At 39.8% G+C, this 20,432-nt stretch overlaps 2 protein-coding genes across 2 annotated transcripts in view; one reads left to right on the top strand and one right to left on the bottom strand.

The window, feature by feature from the left end:
* Positions 1–20,432, bottom strand: part of LOC311525239 (serine/threonine-protein kinase TNNI3K) — a 164,903-nt gene that overhangs the window by 21,522 nt on the left and 122,949 nt on the right. Inside the window, exon 22 of the mRNA XM_084637183.1 lies at positions 457–516. Coding sequence (XP_084493309.1) covers positions 457–516 — 60 coding nt within the window. The remainder of the gene's footprint in view (positions 1–456; positions 517–20,432) is intronic.
* On the top strand, positions 7,395–19,325 carry LRRC53 (leucine rich repeat containing 53; the record flags this gene model as incomplete). The annotated part of the gene is made up of 5 exons (XM_084637953.1): positions 7,395–7,416; positions 8,406–9,215; positions 11,939–12,466; positions 16,698–18,043; positions 18,402–19,325. 5 exons carry the CDS (start codon positions 7,395–7,397, stop codon positions 19,323–19,325), a joined length of 3,630 nt encoding a protein of 1,209 aa, XP_084494079.1.

Here is a 20,432-nt window from a genome sequence, read left to right on the forward strand (position 1 = left end):
TTTTTATGTTTCCTCTTTTAATCCCCCTCCCTAAAATCCATGTCAAAACTCGTCTTTCTAGCCAAGCAGACCTGGGATTGCTAGGTGGGGAGAAGTGGGTCTGCCTAAGACTACTGCAAGGTACATCCCTGCAATGCTGACCAGTCTCCCTCTGCAGCATTACCATCTCTGGAAATGCAGGGAGCCAAGAGCAAGTGAGAGACCTGATCTCATATCACACTCACAGCAGTGTGTTCTGTCAGGCTGGCCTTTGGCCTTCTTCTTCTTAGGGCACTCATGGGGCTATAGTTTACTGTATCACCTTAAAATTTAATGAGGGAGGTTACAACTGGGTGAAGCGGGTCAACAAATTCTGTGGTCTCTTTCACACTTGTGTTGCTCTCCAACTTGCATTCACATTTGCTCATTTGGTTTGGTGCATTCCTATTACTTAACTGCAGGAGCTTATATCTTTACCTCAATATTGCATAGGCATTCTTCTAATTTTGTGACTACTTCAGAAAATTCTGGTCTTCCCTGTGAATACAAGAGAGAGAGAGAGAGAGAGAGAGAGAGAGAAAGCAGGCACATTTTGTATTGCAAATCGAAGAGGGGCTGGTAGCTGCAGTTTTGATTTTTAAAATGTGGCTATCTGCATTTGTAGGAGACCCTGACCAGGAAAAATGATACCATTTACAGATAAGCCTGCTTGCATGCAGCCTGTTCTAACTTCCCTTCTAGACTCTATACAGATTAAAAAAGGGGGTGATTGTGGAGCCTCTCCCCTTCTCTCTCTGCATTCCTTGGTGCCACCATGAGTATACTTGCATGTCCAGATCTTATAACATGAGCATTTTCTAGAAGCCACAAGTGCAGCACTTCTGGTTTTCATAGGGCCTGCAAGCATGTAATTTATCAGATGTGCACTTAAGGAGACTTCTTTAATGCCAAGACAGGGATCAATACTTGGACTGGTGGCAACCCCTCCCCTCCCACCTCCCACTTTAAAAGTCTGAGAGTCTGTCCCTGCAGCTCTTACTCACACGCGTAATCAAACTGACAGCAGCCAGACAACACACATGAGCAGGACTTCAGAATTTGGCTTTAAATCTCAATTTTAGATTTAGTAGGGTTGTAGCCATACTACGCTAATAGGTTCTTATTGCTAATCTAAGTGCTTTGTGACACATTGTGCAATGTGTCCACAACAGAGGGCCAACCTGTGTGATGCTAAGAGCTTCTGTTATGTGCTCCAAGCTGAGAAGTAGTGGGGACACTTTTGAAAGCTGTTGTGTCTCATATTCTGAGTGCCTTGGATTAATGCAACTAGACTCAGCAGTAAAAACCTATTCACTTTATTGAATAGCTTTTGTCTTCTCTCTTAACACTGAATGGGTTAAATTTGTCCAACATCTCCTGACCCCAATGCACAGAGTCTTTTGCAAAACCAAATATGGGTTCTTGAAGACTGTCTCTTCTTCAGTTGTTCTACGGCTTTGGTCAGGAGCATGGAGAGGATTGTCTCTGGACATTACAGAAGGCCTGGAGATGAAGTTATTTCATGGGGTTTGCTTGATATCTCAATCTATTCATTATATTAAATGTAATTAATTATGGAGATATCTGTCTCTCTTCTTATACTGGGCCGGACAACATTATCTCTGTGGCTGTAGTTCTGCAGAGCACGTAAGCACATGTTTATCCTACAGAGTGATTAAGTCCCATTGACTTTAACGATCCAAAGCCTATTGGAGTCGATGGAAGGACTCCCGCTGACTTCAATGAACATGGATTAAGCCCATAATTATTAACGTTAAGCATGTGTTTATGTACTTTGCTGAATCGGGACATGAGTCCTGTCAAAGCAAGTAGTTTTATTTTGATTAAAACACAAGAACTAGCTAAATATAAAAGGAACTGATTATGAGTTGCTGTCTTTGATTTTCTGGGTACAAATGTGCCCTTGGAAACAACCGCAATTATCGTTTGCAGCATGTAGTTGTCTAAGTACCTGATACCTGGATACAGTCTGGTGGTTAGGGGAGATGAGCCATGAGTTTGCCTTAAATTAGTTGCAAATGCTAAGCTTTGCCCTCTAAATTTGAGTCCCTTTTAAGAACTGGACCAAAATATCACATAAACATACACTGTTGTCTCACTTGTACTGTATCTTTTAACAAACCAGGGGTAATGGAAAATTTCAGTCATAAGTGCTGGACATCTTTCTGGGCCATAAAATTCACCATTCTCTCATGACAAATTAAAATAGCCTTAAAAAATGCAGAGGCCACTAATTTACTTAATTACCCACTTGCAATTAAACCCTGAATAATAAATGTCAATAACATGAAATATATGCTCTTTTTCTTTTAGGTACATTGCTCATTCTACTTGCTATGGTGATTCAGTTAATACCATCATGTCCCTCCTCATGCCTGGTATGCACAGAAAATGTTACTCTGTGTCAAGGATTAACATATATACCAGGTAATCAAGTAAGACACTTCAACAGAACTGATATTTATTATATACAGTGAGCTCACTGCAATACTCTAATTGTATTGACTGTTTCTGGACTCTGCATCTGAAAGCAAATCTCTGCAATTGCTGTCTAAGGAGTGATAACATTGTTTTATTTCTCTTTGCCTAGCAGCCTTACCAAAACTATTCTAAGGCCTTCAGAGGTAATTGAAAACCTTTGTTACTGAGAAAAGAGTCATTTCAGGCAGCAAGACACTTAAAAAAAAAGATTGTTTTAATAAGTTATTGTTCACATATTGTGCAAAGTTCAAGCCTTACACTGGCTGAACGAACTATGAATTGCCTCATAACCCTGCCAGGCAATTCTACAGCATTAGTAAGATTAAGTGATATACCAGCGATACAGATTAGAATCAAAGTGCATTATGACATTATAATTCTGAAACAATGGTTTCTTTTTATTGGGGCTAAATGAGCTGTGGAAATTCTACCAAGATATGTTGACTGTATTCATTACATATTGCTTGCTTAAGTCAATTTAATAAGACACCTTATTAACAAATTTAAACCGAATGTGACTTTCATACTGATGCTAAGTAACATACTTTGTTTATTGCAAAAAGCAGCAAATTTCTAACACTAGCTCAGAAAACAGAAAGGCATTATCAGCTTAAGAAACCAGAAGTACTAATGGCCATAAAACTAAAGAATGCTTGGCACTTAGACCATCTTTCATCCATAGTTCTCAAAGTGCTTCACTAAGGTGGGTAAGTGTTATTAAGTCCAGTTTACATAGGGGGATGCTAAATCAAAGAGAGGTTAAGGTCCAGATGTAAAGCCCAGTGAAGTCAACAGGCTGCCAATGACTTGTCTAAAGTCATATAGGCCTTGATTCAGAAAAGTATTACACATGCTTAAGTCTCATTGAATCAGTTAAACATGTTCTTAAGAGGTGACCTGAAAAGGGATAGACTTAAGCACATACTAAACTACTTCCCTGACAGTGAGCTACTGACAGAGCCAGAAATGGATTCCAGAACCAAAAAAATCCAGGACTCCAAGACTGCTGTAGGTCTTGGGGTCAGAATACCTCGGTTCAAGCATTTCCCAACAGAATGTTAAGCCTGCTATGAGACTAGTGAGGGTACAATAATTCCAAACTCCAAATCATTAGAAATTAAGGTCCCACTTTGTTATGAATTCACCGACTCCCAGAATGTCCTGACTGAGGACTTGCCTACACTGGAAAATGTTTCAGCCGCACAGCTGCAGCGCTTCAGTGTAGAACTGCCTCCGCTAACGGGAGGCGTTTTTTCATTGGTGTAGGCAATCCATCTCCCCAAGATGCAGCAGCTAGGTTCATGGAAGAATTCTTCTGTTAACTTAGCGCTGTCTACTTTGGGTGTTAGGTCAGCTTACCTAAATCGCTCAGGTGTTCGGATTTTTCGCATCCCTGTATGATGTATTCAAGCCAACCTAATTTTCTAGTGTAGACCAGGCCAGAGAAGACTAATGTTATTAATATTGCTATTCAATATTACTGAACATGTTACACAGATTGTATTTTGAATTCCCAGAATGTAACATTTGTAGGATCTTGTCATAAATATAAAGGGAAGGGTAACCACCTTTCTGTATACAGTGCTATAAAATCCCTCCTGGCCAGAGGCAAAACCCTTTCACCTGTAAAGGGTTAAGAAGCTAAGGTAACCTAACTGGCACCTGACCCAAAGTGACCAATGAGAGGACAAGATACTTTCAAATCTGGAGGGGGGGGAAAGGTTTGTCTGTCTGTGTGATGCTTTTGCCGGGAACAGATCAGGAATGCAGACTTACAACTCCTGTAAAGTTAGTAAGTAATCTAGCTAGAAATGCGTCAGATTTCCTTTTGTTTAATGGCTGGTAAAATAAGCTGTGCTGGATGGAATGTATATTCTTGTTTTTGTGTCTTTTTGTAACTTAAGGTTTTGCCTAGAGGGATTCTCTATGTTTTGAATCTGATTACCCTATAAGGTATTTACCATCCTGATTTTACAGAGGTGATTCTTTTACCTTTTCTTTAATTAAAATTCTTCTTTTAAGAACATGATTGCTTTTTCCTTGTTTATAAGATCCAAGGGTTTGGGTCTGTGTTCACCTGTACAAATTGGCGAGGATTCTTATCAAGCCTTCCCCAAGAAAGGGGGTGTAGGGCTTGGGGGGATATTTTGGGGGAAGACGTCTCCAAGTGGCTCTTCCCTGTTCTTTGTTTAAACACTTGGTGGTGGCAGCATAGGGTTCAAGGACAAGGCAAAGTTTGTACCTTGGGGGAAGTTTTTAACCTCAGCCGGTAAGAATAAGCTTAGGGGGTCTTTCATGCAGGTCCACACATCTGTACCCCAGAGTTCAGAGTGGGGAAGGAACCTTGACATGATGGCACAGCGGTGGGATCATTTTGAGATCATTTTGAACCAGAAGCACAGCAGGATTTTAAAAGGTTTTGTAAAAGGTAATTGCAGCTATAGATTCTGTCTCTCTGCCTGGGGGACAGAGCAGCAGGCATAACAAAAGGATTTTTCTGTAGGCTGAGAACAGCTATCAAGGGGGAAAAAAAGTTAAAAGAATCACCTCAGTAAAATCAGGATGGTAAATACCTTACAGGGTAATCAGATTCAAAACATAGAGAATCCCTCTAGGCAAAACCTTAAGTTACAAAAAGACACAAAAACAGGAATATACATTCCATCCAGCACAGCTTATTTTACCAGCCTTTAAACAAAAGGAAATCTAATGCATTTCTAGCTAGATTACTTACTAACTTTACAGGAGTTGTAAGTCTGCATTCCTGATCTGTTCCCGGCAAAAGCATCACACAGACAGACAAACCCTTTGTTTCTCCCCCCTACCCCAGATTTGAAAGTATCTTGTCCTCTCATTGGTCATTTTGGGTCAGGTGCCAACTAGGTTACCTTAGCTTCTTAACCCTTTACAGGTGAAAGGGTTTTGCCTCTGGCCAGGAGGGATTTTGTAGCACTGTATATAGAAAGGTGGTTACCCTTCCCTTTATATTTATGACAGATCTGATTGTCTAAAGATGACATCACCTGATGCCATGTGCAATTGCCATAATGTATGTGCAAAGACAGTATTTTGTGCACAAAGGGCTGCTTAGTTGTTGAGACACAGGCCTGGTCTACACTAGAAAATTAAGTTGGTTTAACTATGTCACTTGGGAGTGCAAAAAGTCCACACACCTTCTGACATAGTTAAGTTAACCTAATTCCCAGTGTAGACAGCTCTAGGTCAACAGAAAAATTCTTCCATTGCTCTAGCTGTGCCAATGGCAGAACCCCTCCTGCCAGCGTAGGTTCTGTGTACACTGAATCACTGAATGGCACAGTTGCAGCAATGCAGCTGTGCTGCGGTATAATTTCAAGTCTAGATAAGTCCCCAGAATCAGATAAATGGACTGCCAGTCTCTACATTATCCAGCGTGAGAAAAAACTGATAGAAGCTACATTAGTCTGGCCACTTTATATTACCCATTGCCTGGGGAGATTGACAAAGTCCCTAGAAAGCTATGAGCAAATGATTTGTTTTTACTAAGCAACAAATCTTTAGGGCAAAACAATCTTTGACAGCATGTGCATAATGGTAAGTGCCAGGTTAAGTGCACACAAACCCTGTTATTTACACTCAAGCTAGAGTTTGGGTGTGCAAACAGGTAGCTCTTCATTCAGCCCGCCTGCCTACCCCAACTTTTGGATGCATTAGGCCTATGCATTGGGCTGCATGCACACCTGAGTCAGAAAAATGTGAGTGCATGCACGGCTGAAGATTTAGTCATTCATATAATGTAGCCAACCAAAAAAGGTTACTTTAAAAAGATTCACTCTACTCTTTTGAAGTGTTTGTACAGCACCTCGTGCAGTGGGGCCCTGCTCCATGACTGGGTGCCTAGACACTACCACGTAATTAGTAAGTCAGTGAGTCAATAAATGTTTTCTGTTAAAGCAACAGATTTTCTTTAATGCAGAAACAGGAACAAGCCACACAAACAAAAGTAAAATGAGCCTTCTTTCAACACCATTTTACGCTATCAGAAGCAAATTTTTCATTTACTTTATTAGCCTGAATGTTGCTGTACAGTCTATTGATTGTCATTTTAAAAACTGTCATAAGAGTCCAATAACTTAAGTGTGTTATAGAGATGCTGCAATAACTTATTGTTCTATCACTTTTATCATGCAAACACTGCTGGACTCCTGAAGACAACATTCCAAGTCACCCTCAAGCGATTATTCCAATTGGATGGACCATAGTTTGAAGTTAAGAGGATGTTTCCCTTTGATCATGCAGAGGCATTTATTTAATGCAACACGTATCTGATAGGGGTCTTTGCTCACTGGCGCATATGGGACTGCCATGTGAAAATCCTCAGGGCATCCATAACAGAAAAGACCCCCTTCATGTTTATTAGTTTTAGTCTCAGGGGAAAGAACAACATCATATTGTAAAGGGGAAAAAAACCAGTTGAGTTCCTAGTACAGATAAACAGTAATGCCCGTGACTTGGTTAGGTAGCTCAAATGCCAGTGCCTGTTCAGAAGGGGCGCTCTTTACAAACAACAGGGGTGCTGCAGGACAGGAATGAGGCCTGCTGACGGAGCTGTGTGTGAGAAGCAAGGACAGTGGTTTGCCTGCACTATGCCTGGCACAAAATGTTAGTTTCGCCCTTCCATAAGCAATGAAAAGTCCATTCCAAACTAACAACAGTGACAGCAGAAAGCCATGCTTTAACTTTGGCTTCTAGTGGAACAGATCGTTTTCTGTTTCTTGAACAAATATGTCATGTCAGTGCACAGCTAAACAAATAAAATAAAAAATCTAATATTCTGATGCATGTGAAATTACATGCAGGTTATGATAAATTACCCAGCCCTTAGATGAGCTCGCATGAGGGCTAGCTGGCTGCAATGTAATCTAGACAAAACAGAGATTATGCTGTTGGGTTGGAGGAAGCAGCTTAAAGGGCTGGCAGAATTTCTATTGGTGCCCCAGACTGAGGGAGTTTTGTTACCCAGTTTGTAACACAAGGGTGCAACCTGGTGGGTTGTTAAATCCTGGGCTGCTCCTGGATGCCAAATCAGGGCCAATGGCCAATAGCTTCCCCATCCCCATCTATGCCTGGCAAGAAGAATGTGACCTTTTCTCCCGGATGCAGGGACCTTGCCACAATTATCCCCCTTTTTCATGTTGAGATTGATTGCTGCAATGTCCTCTATACAAGGCTGAACCTTGAGACCGCTTGGAAACTGATGCTAATACAGAATGCTGCAGCCTGCTTATTAAGTCGAGTTTCATGAGGCAAGCGTGTTACATCAATGCTCTGGGGACCAAAACATTTCGGGGTGGGATGCAAAGGGTTAGTATTAACCTCGGAAGCTAGTCATCTAGTGTAGACACCTGGGAGATTCCCCATGCGCTGGTGCCATAGCTGAGACCAGTGGGGATACTAGAGCTGGAGCTCCATAGCTGTAACTGGGAGAGAGCTGGCATCAGGCTGTTCTCCGGGAGCGGCTCAGCCTCTTGGTCCACCAGAAGCTGGATCAGTTAACCATCCAAATGCACTGCAAAGCCTGTCTTTCCTTCAGGTTTTTGGGGAGGGGAGTGGGCTGAGGGGTTTGGGTCTATTTTAATTCCCTCAATACATTTGTCGGTGAATATTCATGTACCTGTCAAGCTGGGATGACCCGTCTTTTATCTCACATTATTCATTTATTGAAGGGGTCCCTATAAAGGATTTCAGACATCTAAATAAATAAAATATGAAGCATTTCCTTAAAATCAGAAGAAGTGAAAAAACTATTTTCCCATCTGTAACAGCCCTTGTTAGTGTTAAGATATGGATTGAGACCCAGCCCATGCCTACATCCTGTAGGTAATGCCTCTATTCCTTTTTTACAGCTGCTCCTGGAACCACAAAAGCTTTAATTGTCACTGATGGAAATATCACTTCATTAGAAAGCTTCAACTTGTCCCTCCTGGTCAACATAACTCTACTAAGGCTAAGTAGCAACAGAATTACAGACATTAAAGAAAATGTTTTTAATGGACTTCGAGATCTGAAGACTCTACTGTTAGACCAAAACCAAATATCAAGCTCTTCTATCAGTGATAATACCTTCAGTGAGCTTCAAAAGCTGCAAGTCCTGGTGCTAAGCAACAATGCTTTGAGCAGCATCTATGGGACCTGGTTCAAAAATATGAAGGGCCTTATGAGACTGCAGCTAAATGGAAATCAGATCACTAATCTAACGGAGAGCAGCTTTGGAACCGCCTGTCTTGATAGTCTTAGGAGTCTGGATTTATCTAACAATTTCATTAGTTACATTGAGAAAAATGCCTTCCAACACCTACCTCAGCTGAAAGAAATGGACCTTTCCCGAAACAGGCTGGCGCTCATTCCAGACATGTTTTCTCCACTCCCTCAGCTAATTCTTCTAAGCTTAGATCAAAATCAATGGAATTGCACATGCAAACTTTGTGATCTAGCTTTCTTCTTAAGGAGCTTTGTGAATTCTTCAATCAGGTTGCTCAAAAATGCCAATGATATAAACTGCAGAGCTTCCAAAAACCCCACAGTTCACAATGTGCTTGAGCTAACTGAGGCCAACTGTAACTCAGATCCTCAAAACTTTACTGCTATTCTAAAAAACAAAAAGATGAATTCCTATTGGCGGGATGTTACTCTGGTAGCTGTGCTTTGCTTTGTAGGTAATGTATAGTCTGGCCCTCTACTTTTTTTTGCACATAAACTATCTTAATATCAGAAAAATATAGGCCAAAATTTTCAAACTTGGGTGCCTAATGTTAAAGGCCTACATTTATAGTTAGGCTCTCAAATAAGTGGTCTGATTTTCAGGAGTTGAATACACTCTGATCCAACTTGTCAACCGTGGGGTTAGTTGCCTAACTGTAGGCACCCACGTTTGAAAATTATGGCCACAGTACTTATTAATTGGCCAGACTTTTACAAACCTTTATGTTATAAAAACATAAGAATGGCTGCACGGGATCAGACCAATAGTTCATCTAACTCAGCATCCTCTCTCTGACAGTGACCAGGGCCAAATGCTTCTAGCAGCTGGAGGTTTAAGGATGTCTGTGGCATGGGGTTGCGTCCCTGATCATCTTGGCTAACAGCCATTGATAGATCTATCCTCCATCAACTTTTCTAAATTTTTTGAACCCAGTTATACTTTTGCCCTTCACAACATGCTATGCCAATGAGCTGATTGTGCATTGTGTGAAGAAATACTTCCTTTTGTTTGTTTTAAACCTGCTGCCTATTAACTTCATTGGGTGACCCTAAGCTCTTGTGTTTGTGAAGGGGCAGATAACATTTCCCGAGTCACTTTCTCCGTACCTTGATGACTGTATAGACCTCTCTCATACCCCTCCTTAGCCATCTCGTTTCTAAACTGAACAGTCCCAGTCTTTTTAATTGCTCCTTGTATGGAAGCTGTTTCATACCCATAATCATTTTTGCTGCTCTTCTCTGAAACTTTCCCAATTTTAATATATCTTTTTTGAGATGGGACAACCAGAACTGAATGTAGTATTCAAGGTGTGGAGGTATCATGATTTATATTGCCGCATTATGATATTTTCTGTTTTATTATCTATCCCTTTCCTAATGGTTCCTAACATTCTGTTGGCTTTTTTTTACTGCGGCTACACACTAAGCAGATGTTTCCAGAGAACTATCCATGACTTCAAGATCTCTTTCTTGAGCGGTAACAGCTAATTTACTTGCCATCATTTGATATGCATATTTGGGATTATTTTTCAAGTGTGCATTACTTTGCACTTATCAACATTGAATTTCATTTGTATATTCAGTAGAACTTTCGACAAACATTTCATCACTTAGCCTAATATTCAGTATTGATTCAGAATGGGACATGCCAGGCAGCATTAGTAGCAGCCACTGTCACAAATCATTTTAGTGGAATGGGTTGGTCACAGTGTTTTTCTCGTCTCCGTCAAATTCCATCAAATACATAAAGAGTGTTGCCATCCTCCCTGCGGAATGAAGGAACAATTGTGCCTGGTATGTTACACAGATTCCTGTGCAGCTGGCAACTGCTGTCCTTGTACATACATAGGTACAGTTTTACCTTACAATCTAAAGTCTAGCCTGCAGCCATACCATTGCCTGAAGTCATACCACCTCAGGCTGTGATCTCGTTTGATTTCACAAGCTAAGAAAGGTTAGATCTAGTCAGTGCTTTGATAGGAGACTGCCAAGGAAAACAAACAAAACCAATAACAAGGGGGCTGCGTGCAATGAGATTGGTGATTTGGTAGGTGGTACTTCTCCCGCTGAGTACAGAGAGAACCAATGCCCTGGAATACTGCTGTACTGAGCTACCTGCAAACACTCAGCCCTATCTTGGCAGGGCGGGGGGGGGGGGGGGGGGAGGGATCAGCAGAGTGGAGTAATCCTTTCTCTATCACCACAGAAACAACCCCAACTTAATGGTGTAGCTTCCGCAATGCTAGCACCCCCCACCCACAGCCTGGAGGAAATGTCGCAGAGCATCTGCACAGTAGTGCATCCTGTGACCTGGCCCCTCGACCAACCGTCACCTGTGCACTGCTACAGACTGAGGCCCTAGAGAGCTACCAACCCACCCCCTATATGCAGCTTCCCCACACCTCGCATATTAATACAAGAAGACAGAATTATCTAAGGCTGTAAAAAAATCATATGACTTTTTACTGTCCTGTTGGAGACAGTGATGATGTAATTAAACATAGTATGGTAATGCATTCACAGAAGCAGGCAGAGTTAAGGTTGTGGCTTAATTTTGGCATTTCCTGATTTTGAGTGCTTAAAGATGCCACCTTAATACTTTCTGAATGGCGGTTTTCAGTACAGAATTTTATATATGACTTATCCTTTTCTTGTCTATGTGTCGCGTTTGTTGTAGAGTTGCTCATTCTAGGAGGTTGGGTTTTTTTAAGCTGTTTTTAACTTCATTTTGAAGAGTTTATATAAAGCTTCCTTCATTTGGGAGTCAGTGGGTGGCATTTCAAAATGGTAAAATGACCTTTCTAGAAAGAGGCGAGGGAATTTGAGCCTATTAGACTTGACAGCACCCCTTTAGTTCAGTAATTGTACCACAGAAGAAATGGAGTCTCAGCTTCTCCCTTCTGCTAAAGAAATCCCTAGTCATTACAAATATATTTGCTTCTTGAATAATTGCTATAGAAAATGTTGCACTAGATACTTCTATGGAAAGATGGAATAATACAGATAAAATATTCACTGCTTAATTGGATATTTTTTCTATATTTTAAAAACCCCGTAAGGCAGGAAACCTACCGTAGCAATTATAATTAATTACATTCCTACATGTACGTTTAACATTGGATGATTTATACCTTTAGGTACATGATTGTGTCTTTGACGAACCTTGTATCTGTCACAGGAGCTGTTGGTCTCACTTGCCTAGTTTTAGCCCTCCTTAACTGGAAACTTCAACAAGGCAAAGCAAATGAACACACATCAGAAAACTGCTGTTGCAGAATTCTAGATGAATCCCAGTGTGGTCATGAGCCAAGAAATTACCTCATTGAGGGATCCTGTAACTGCCACTTAACTCAGGAAAATGAAATAAAGGTCACGTCTGTTGTGGGGTCCGGAAGGGAAATGCCACTTCTACAGGAAAACAGGCATCAAGCAACAGAAAAGGCAGACACTATGTCCATAGGGCTAGACACACCACTCAGAAGCATTCAAAGAGAGAATGAACACAAAAAGAGTGGCTCATTTTTATGCCTTAAATGCAGAATGGTAGAATCATGTCCTCAAGAGCCTTATGAGAGTATGCCTATAACAAATGAAGCAGGTGCCCTAACAAAAGATTTCCACAGAAGAGTTACAAAACCAAGCACCTTTGAGCAGTGGGAAGATTTACAGACTACAGTGCTGCAGGAACTTTCACAGACTGATAAAGGTGAGTTTTCTTTTTAAAGACAGTACTAACAGGATCCAATGGCAGGCAGCAATATGAAATTTGAGATACAAAAATAAATGTTCTGGGCCTGATTCTCCACGGCCATGTACCTTGGGCAGTAATTGATACTTGAGCAAAGTGGGTGATTTGGTAACATTATACACCCACTCTGCATGGGTATAAATGACTGTAACAAGTGCAATGTGGTGAAGAATCAGGCCCAGACACAAGATGGTGAAAGTTTCCTGTGTCTGAAATTGGTGTAAGCTCATGCCTTGCTTTCGCTAAAGTAGGACAAGTATGAGATCCGTGTTAAAGAGAAGGACATTTGGCTGTCCTTCTTTGGGACACTGAAAAAGTAGACTGGTTTGTTGAAAAGCAGGGCAGTCCTACAAAAAGCAGGCTATCATGTTTCCCTAGTACCCCTTCACACTCTCAAAGCTTTTTCTCAATAGCAAGCTTGTCTTTAAGAAGAAACACCCCCGCCCCACATACCCAAATTACAATAATGGGAGGATACTGGCATTTGATATTGACATTTGACTGGCTCTAACTCTAGAGTGGCTGTCCATCTTGTAATGATATCGCAGCTAATACTTCTTATGGAAGATGACAAATCAATAAAGTGACCTTGTATTGCCTTTCCACGATAACAAGAAAAGAAAAGGAGTACTTGTGGCACCTTAGAGACTAACCAATTTATTTGAGCATAAGCTTTCGTGAGCTACAGCTCACTTCATCGGATGCATACTGTGGAAAGTTTAGATCTTATTATATACACACAAAGCATGAAAAAATACCTCCTCCCACCCCACTCTCCTGCTGGTAATAGCTTATCTAAAGTGATCACTCTCCTTACAATGTGTATGATAGTCAAGTTGGGTCATTTCCAGCACAAATCCAGGTTCTCTCACCACCCCCCCCCATACACACAAACTCACTCTCCTGCTGGTAATAGCTTATCTAAAGTGATCACTCTCCTTACAATGTGTATGATAATCAAGTTGAGCCATTTCCAGCACAAATCCAGGTTTTGTGTTGGAAATGGCCACCTTGATTATCATACACACTGTAAGGAGCGTGGTCACTTTAGATAAGCTATTACCAGCAGGAGAGTGAGTTTGTGTGTATGGGGGGGGGTGAGAAAACCTGGATTTGTGCTGGAAATGGCCCAACTTGATTATCATACACATTGTAAGGAGAGTGATCACTTTAGATAAGCTATTACCAGCAGGAGAGTGGGGTGGGAGGAGGTATTTTTTCATGCTTTGTGTGTATATAATAAGATCTTCTAAACTTTCCACAGTATGCATCCGATGAAGTGAGCTGTAACTCACAAAAGCTTATGCTCAAATAAATTGGTTAGTCTCTAAGGTGCCACAAGTACTCCTTTTCTTTTTGTGAATACAGACTAACACAGCTGTTACTCTGAAAGATGACAAGAAAGGCACATTGATTTTGTGGCTGGTGTTGGAAAATACCTGCCTCTGCCACAATCTTTGCCAGGGATATAGATTTTCTTGCATTAACAAGTTTTTTAAAAGAAAACGCAACAAACTTCTGATATTTGGGGAAATCCTAAAATAATGTGTTCATGCTATTGACCAGGTCTTCATGCGCTCTCACAACTAAGGAGTCTTATCCCTACATGAATCTCCTTTCTGGAGGCAGAGCTTTCTCTCAGTAAATGAAGTCCTTCTAGATATCTCTCTTCATGTCCTTTGCTCCCTCTCCTCTGCTTCTGTACTGTTCCCTAGGTATGGACTTCCCTCCTTAGCTCACTGAGGCAACACTCATGGTCTTGCAAATTCACTGCTTTCAGGAAGCCTCACGAACACTCAAACACAATAAAATCCTGCCAATCTGCCACTACATTAAACATATGCAGGCTATTCCTCTGGTTCTCTCACCTCATTTTGTGATCTCTCTCAATTTAGGTGAATTACGCAGGACAACATGAAGCACATTAGCTGCTTTGAGAGCTCCTATGACAACAGCTCGTATCCAGCAATTTATGGGTTTAGTTCATAACCAGGAATGTTATTGTAATATATTTATTTCATACATGTTATCTGTTTTCCTTTTTTAATGTAGAGATTTATTCCCCAGGGCTTCCACGTTATTCTCCAGATGCCACATGTTTATTAATTTATTTTCTAAAGTTGCTACTTATTTTAAAATAGGAGTTTTAAGCTCTTTTATGATAGGAAACGAATCTGGATTTATTCATTTGCTTTTAGAAGTGTCACTAAACGAATTCCTTTTTATGAAATATTCAGGGCTAAAGGCAGAGCTTTGGGAGAGATATTCCAAAAGGTTAAAGTGATGGAGACTTCAGGCTACATCACGAGAGGTGCTGAGCAAAATGGAATTAATGGCAGATGCAGGTTCTCAGCACTTCTCAATCGAGTTGTGTGAATAATGGATTTTCCAGTTTGTTAGCAATTCCAAAAAACCAGGAAAAAGCAGGTTTGGGTGGAACCACAAATGAAATGTTTCAGAATTTTCAGCAAATCAAAAAGTAAAACAAAATCATTTCAGGTAGAAATGTTTTGTTTGACCCAAAACAAAATGTTTAATTTCAATTTTGACCATTTTAAAGGTTTTGGATTTTTTAAAAGAAAAGTTGTTTCAAACCAAAAGATCAATGTTTCATGTCAAAATGTGTTGCAATGCAGTGTTTTGTGGTGGCTTTGATTTTTTTGCTTTTTGACACAAACAATTTTACAAAACCAACACAAATTGGAAAAAAGCATCAGTGTTGCCAAATCCGCATTTTTCACCAAAAAAAGTTTTGCTGAAAAAAATGTCACCTAGAAGTACCCTCAAGGTTTCATGAGAAGGAAATTAGGGGTTAGATTCTGAAGCCTTTATTCACATTGGTGAGCAAGTTTCACAAATAGTCCCATTGACTTTAATTGGGCTACTGCTCCCATGAGTAACTGCTTGTTATTGGAATAAAGATTTCACAATCTGGCCCTTGGTTTGCTGGCTGCAGGTAATTCTGATTCCCCTCTCCCTCCCATCACCATCACTGTGGGCTCTTTACTAACCTAAAGGATGATCTACAAGGACACTACTGCTTGCTCTCATTCTATTGTCTGAGGGGTCACCTGCTCCACCTCTGTCTTATACCAGGGGACGGGGACAGGACAAAACATCAATATTGTGTGAATTGGCTCACTGAAGAGAATGGGGAAATGGTTCCTATGGTACTTTCTGCATGGACTCTGAGTACATCACCGGCATGATGCAGCCAAGTTCTATCAGTCTAGGCACTAGAGGTAACATTTTCAGAAGCACTGAAGTGACTTAAAAGCCTAAGTCTCATTTTCAAAAGTAATGTAGGCAGTTAGGAACCTAAGTTCCACTGATCTTTCAATGAGACATAAGCTCCTAGATCTTTTTTGAAAATGGGACTTAAGGACTTGTGAAAATACTGCCATAAAGATTCTTTCATTTCCTTCCAAACTCAAAATTCCCATATGACAATGCACCTTGCTGTCCCAAGACACTAGGTTAGTAAGAACAGGGAAATGTCATTGAAGAAAAAACAAATACAGTTATACAAAGGTAAACTGAATGTGAAGATAAATTGGAAGGAAGAAAGTGGGGAGGAAGGAAGTAGGGTTCCTACCCATTCTTTTGGTTGGTCTTTATTATTTCACTTAAACAACAACAAGAAAATAGACTTAATCAAAGCTTTCTCCTGAGCTTGACTATTCCTAGGGTTTTCCCTGCAGATCACCTCGCACCACATCCCTAATTCCCTGTGCAGACAGACACCTAACTTGCTGATATTTTGAGTGGCATTAACAAAATCTACCTGTTGGCATGAGTCAGAAAAATACTGTTGCATCTTTATGCAGTATTCTACATGCCAGACAGTACGGAATATCAGCAGAAGATATTGCTATACTGCTTTAACAAAATTATAAATACACACATTATTATATGGATAGTTCTGATTAAGATTGAAGTTTTCTGAACTTCTATCAGTTAATTTTAATTCAACTGATTAAAATGTGACCACAGTGTGTGAGTGTAATTGCCACAGCGCTATAGAGTTAAAATGTTTTACCCAGATTGGACTGAGATGTTAGCTAAATGTTGGTGTTATGCCATAAGCAGAGAGAGCTTTTTGGCACTATAGACATAGGTGTTCCAAACATGTGCTTAGTCAGTGTAATAAAACTCTTCCATGTGCTAAATTCTAACATTTATTATTCAGCAGATATAAGGCATGACATATTTACTGGAAGATGTGCAATTCCTGTGCCTGCCTTAGCAAAAGAGAGACTTGAAAAGCATTTGACAAATGAATCGTGGCAGTCTCCATCAGAAGCGGAAGACGAGAGTTTAAAACATCATAGGCAAAGATATTTTATTACCAGCTCATCATCAGCACCTAACACACCAGTGGAATCAAAGGAACATTGTGTGCAAAAGATTTTACAAAGTCATAGATCACAACATGATGATCAATGTGGATTGCTGGAAAGGAGCAAAAATATTTCTTTGCAGCTACACAACTCCCTTATCTGTAAATATGTGAACTGTGATAAATTCCAGGGCTACACAAAAGAAAAGAAAGAAAATCACAGGGAAAATTTGAAGTTGGAGAAAAAGCAAACCAAAGCTCATAGAAGAGTAGTAGAAGATTGCTTTATGAATGATGAAGAGATGCCATTATCACAAGGAGTTAAGAAAAGATATATACCAAAAAGTGTTAGCTTTTATGTACCTGACCTGGCAACAGTAAACAGGTTGGATGTGATGATGATGGACTCAAGTAAGGTAGGATCTAATGTTCAAAGAAACCAAGCTATCACTTTGGAAAGCAGAGAGCACAACAGTTCAGAAGCAAGAAGTGAAGAAGGTAAATTGTCTTCTGCTAAGGGAGATATTGGAAGGAAAACCTGCATGAGGAAAGATGAAGCCAACTGGAAGACTAAAATGAAAATTAAAGGACAAGCCTTTTTAACTGTAAAAGTAAATTTACATCCCCTCAGAAAAGTGAGAATCCACCCAGAGAAATTACCTTGCAGTGAAAAACCACAACAAAAATCCAACCATCAACACAAAGAACCACCATTTGAATCCAAGAAGAAACTGTCACAGGCTTCCAACAAAGAGCTGACAAGAAAAAAAAGAAAATCAAACCAAGGGTCTTCTGTAGTTCCCCAAGAGCAGCCAGATACCAGAGAAGAGAAGGAGATTTATTCCAAAAACGTTGCTTCGCAATTCTCTGACAAGCAGACCTCGGCTAAGAGCAAAAAGGCCGAAAGTGCAACTATTATAACAAGTGCTGATGCAGCAGAATTGTCTGAAGAAAAGTGCGATAATCCAATAGTGAGTGTCCCTCATTCTTTTAAGAATATTTCTGATGCAAGAAATTCTAGAGCTCTCACATCTGTTCTTGCAGAAGCTGTAACGTACAACAGTAACTTACCTCCACCCTCAGCAAAGGAGATTGTGAGAAGTATTGCTCCAACTGTATCTCTTGCAACTCAGAATTTAGAAAATACTTCACAAGATGGGGCAAATGATATTTCCATATCCCTGTATTCTAGACAGGTAAATGAAGAAGACACAGGGGCTACAGAGTCATATGTATATGAAAATTCACAGACGACTACAAGAAAGGAAGAAGGTTGGGATTCTTCTTCAGCTCTTATTATCCAAACACAAGTCACAGACAACTAGCAGACAAAAAATCCCAACAGTGAATGTGATTTGGAACTAAAATCAGTTATAGAGAATACAGTAAAAAATGTCAATCAAGGCCAGATGGACAACCGAATATTAGAAAGCCAGAGTGAAAACTTAAAACAGGATAGAAAGATTGGAGAGTTGTGAAAAGGTTAAAGAACAATAATCATTAGAAGGAAATCTGCTTGCTGTGGAATCTTATAGTTTCACTGTTATACCACAGATTCCACCAGATATCAACCCAATGTCAACAGAAACATATTTTGTTCCCACAGAGCGTCCAAATCACATCAGTAGTTTGCTTCTGTATACTGAAGCCAATGAGCATTTAATTTGTAGGAGCAAAGAAGGAACTGACAATACTGATAACCAGCATGGAACAGTTAACACTGAAGATGATGAGGTAAAAATAGAACAGAGAGAAAATAAACAGCCACCTAATGACAATGAGGAATTGTCTGAAGTGCTAATCCCGGACACACAAATGAACATGGATGGTATAGCTGAAGATATACCACAAATTCAGAATGATGTGGAGAGTGAAAAATGTAAACTATTTTGTACAAGCACTGTGAAAGTGTCTATTATGTCTAACACATCCAGTATCCCCAGTTCTCCTAAAACTAGAAATATACTACTATGTAGCGACATCAATTTTCAAATAAACAATAATATGTACACGGAGAATGTGCAGAATTTGCAACACATTCAAAACAATCAACCTGATGAAGATAACAATATTCACGAAGAAGGTGAAATGCCACTGGAAGAGCACAAAGAGCCTTCTGTATTACCAGAGTTAAAAGACATTAGTTCTGAGGTAGAAAATGAGGTGCCTTTAATTCCTAGCAGAATCAACAATGTTGAAAACACTGCTCCAAAAGCTACACTGTACCCACCATCTGCTGAATATGCTAATACATCACCTTTAGAGTCAGAACAAAGTGAGAAAAATAACTCAAATAACAATCACATTCCTCTTTTGCTTTCTTCAAAACTACAGACAAACAACCCCAGCCTTTCTGAAAATTCAAAATTCATTATCGTGGCAGAAAATTTCAAGAAGTCAATGAACATTAAACAATATTTGATTGAATGTGATGAAAAAATGCAAGACCAACCAACCAGAGACATTTTACTTGCTTAACTGAATACCATTTCTGGGGAAAGGATAAGTCAGAAGAGAGACACATGTCTGGTATTGTCAGAGTAGCCAAACAGTAGAATTCAGAACAAGAGACTCAGAACAACAAACAAGAGAAAGATAAAACAGGGAACTGTTAACTGACCAGAGCAGCAATTGACATTTATGAACTGGAATATATAGCATGTATTTCAGGCAATGTACAAAATTACATTTACAACTACTATAAACCCTGCTATTCCTACTATGTACAGGTTACACCATTTAAAACATTTCTGTGCTACATTTATTACAGTCTTTGCTGAAGATAATGTAAAATCTTCTTTTTATCTGTAACTATTACATTCTATTTTAAATTCACCTAGATCTCTAAGATTTGTGGTCTCTTGGAGCAGTAAAACCTTTTATGCCCATTAAGCTCTTTTTGGGGGAAAGGAACTAAATAAAATTTGGGGCAACAGTCTGTATAAAGCCTGGTAAATTATGTTTAATCACTCGGTGGAGATCTCTGATTCAATCTTTTCAGACCCTCCGAACAATTAGCTATAATAGCTACAAGAACACAACGGTTTCTGTACAGAAAGGGGGTTAAGCAGCTCCAAGAGACTTGCATCTCCTCATTGTTATAAACTGAAGGTTTTGAAAAATAAATATCTCATTAACATATCAGCTTCCTAGGATGGATCTCTTGGGCTAGGCAACACATTATCATTTGGTTTTAGCAATCCTTCTTATGAGAGAAGAATGGGCCTTGGAGAGCAGGAAACAAAATAAAAAAGAATATGTATATTTATGACAATGACATTTCATGGAATGTACAGAAAGAAAAGATCCTACTTAAGAGATGTATCAAGTTAAGAAAAGTAGAAAGCACCAAGAAGCATAGAACACTAGGGGCCAAGTCCATAAATCACTTGCATAAAAATATGTCCCAAATAATTGGGATACTGTTTCCCATTTTCTTCAGACACAAGAGTTATGAAAACTCATAACTCATTATTGCTGGCCATTTACTCTGTTTCAACCAACCCGCAGTATGTCCCATACGACTGTGTACAGTAGAGGTTCTTTAAAGTATTAATTTCCCTAGAAATTAACTGGAAATTTAAC

The sequence above is a fragment of the Lepidochelys olivacea genome (assembly GCF_965140295.1).
Source record: "Lepidochelys olivacea isolate rLepOli2 genome assembly, chromosome: 8".
Lineage (NCBI taxonomy): Eukaryota > Metazoa > Chordata > Testudines > Cheloniidae > Lepidochelys > Lepidochelys olivacea.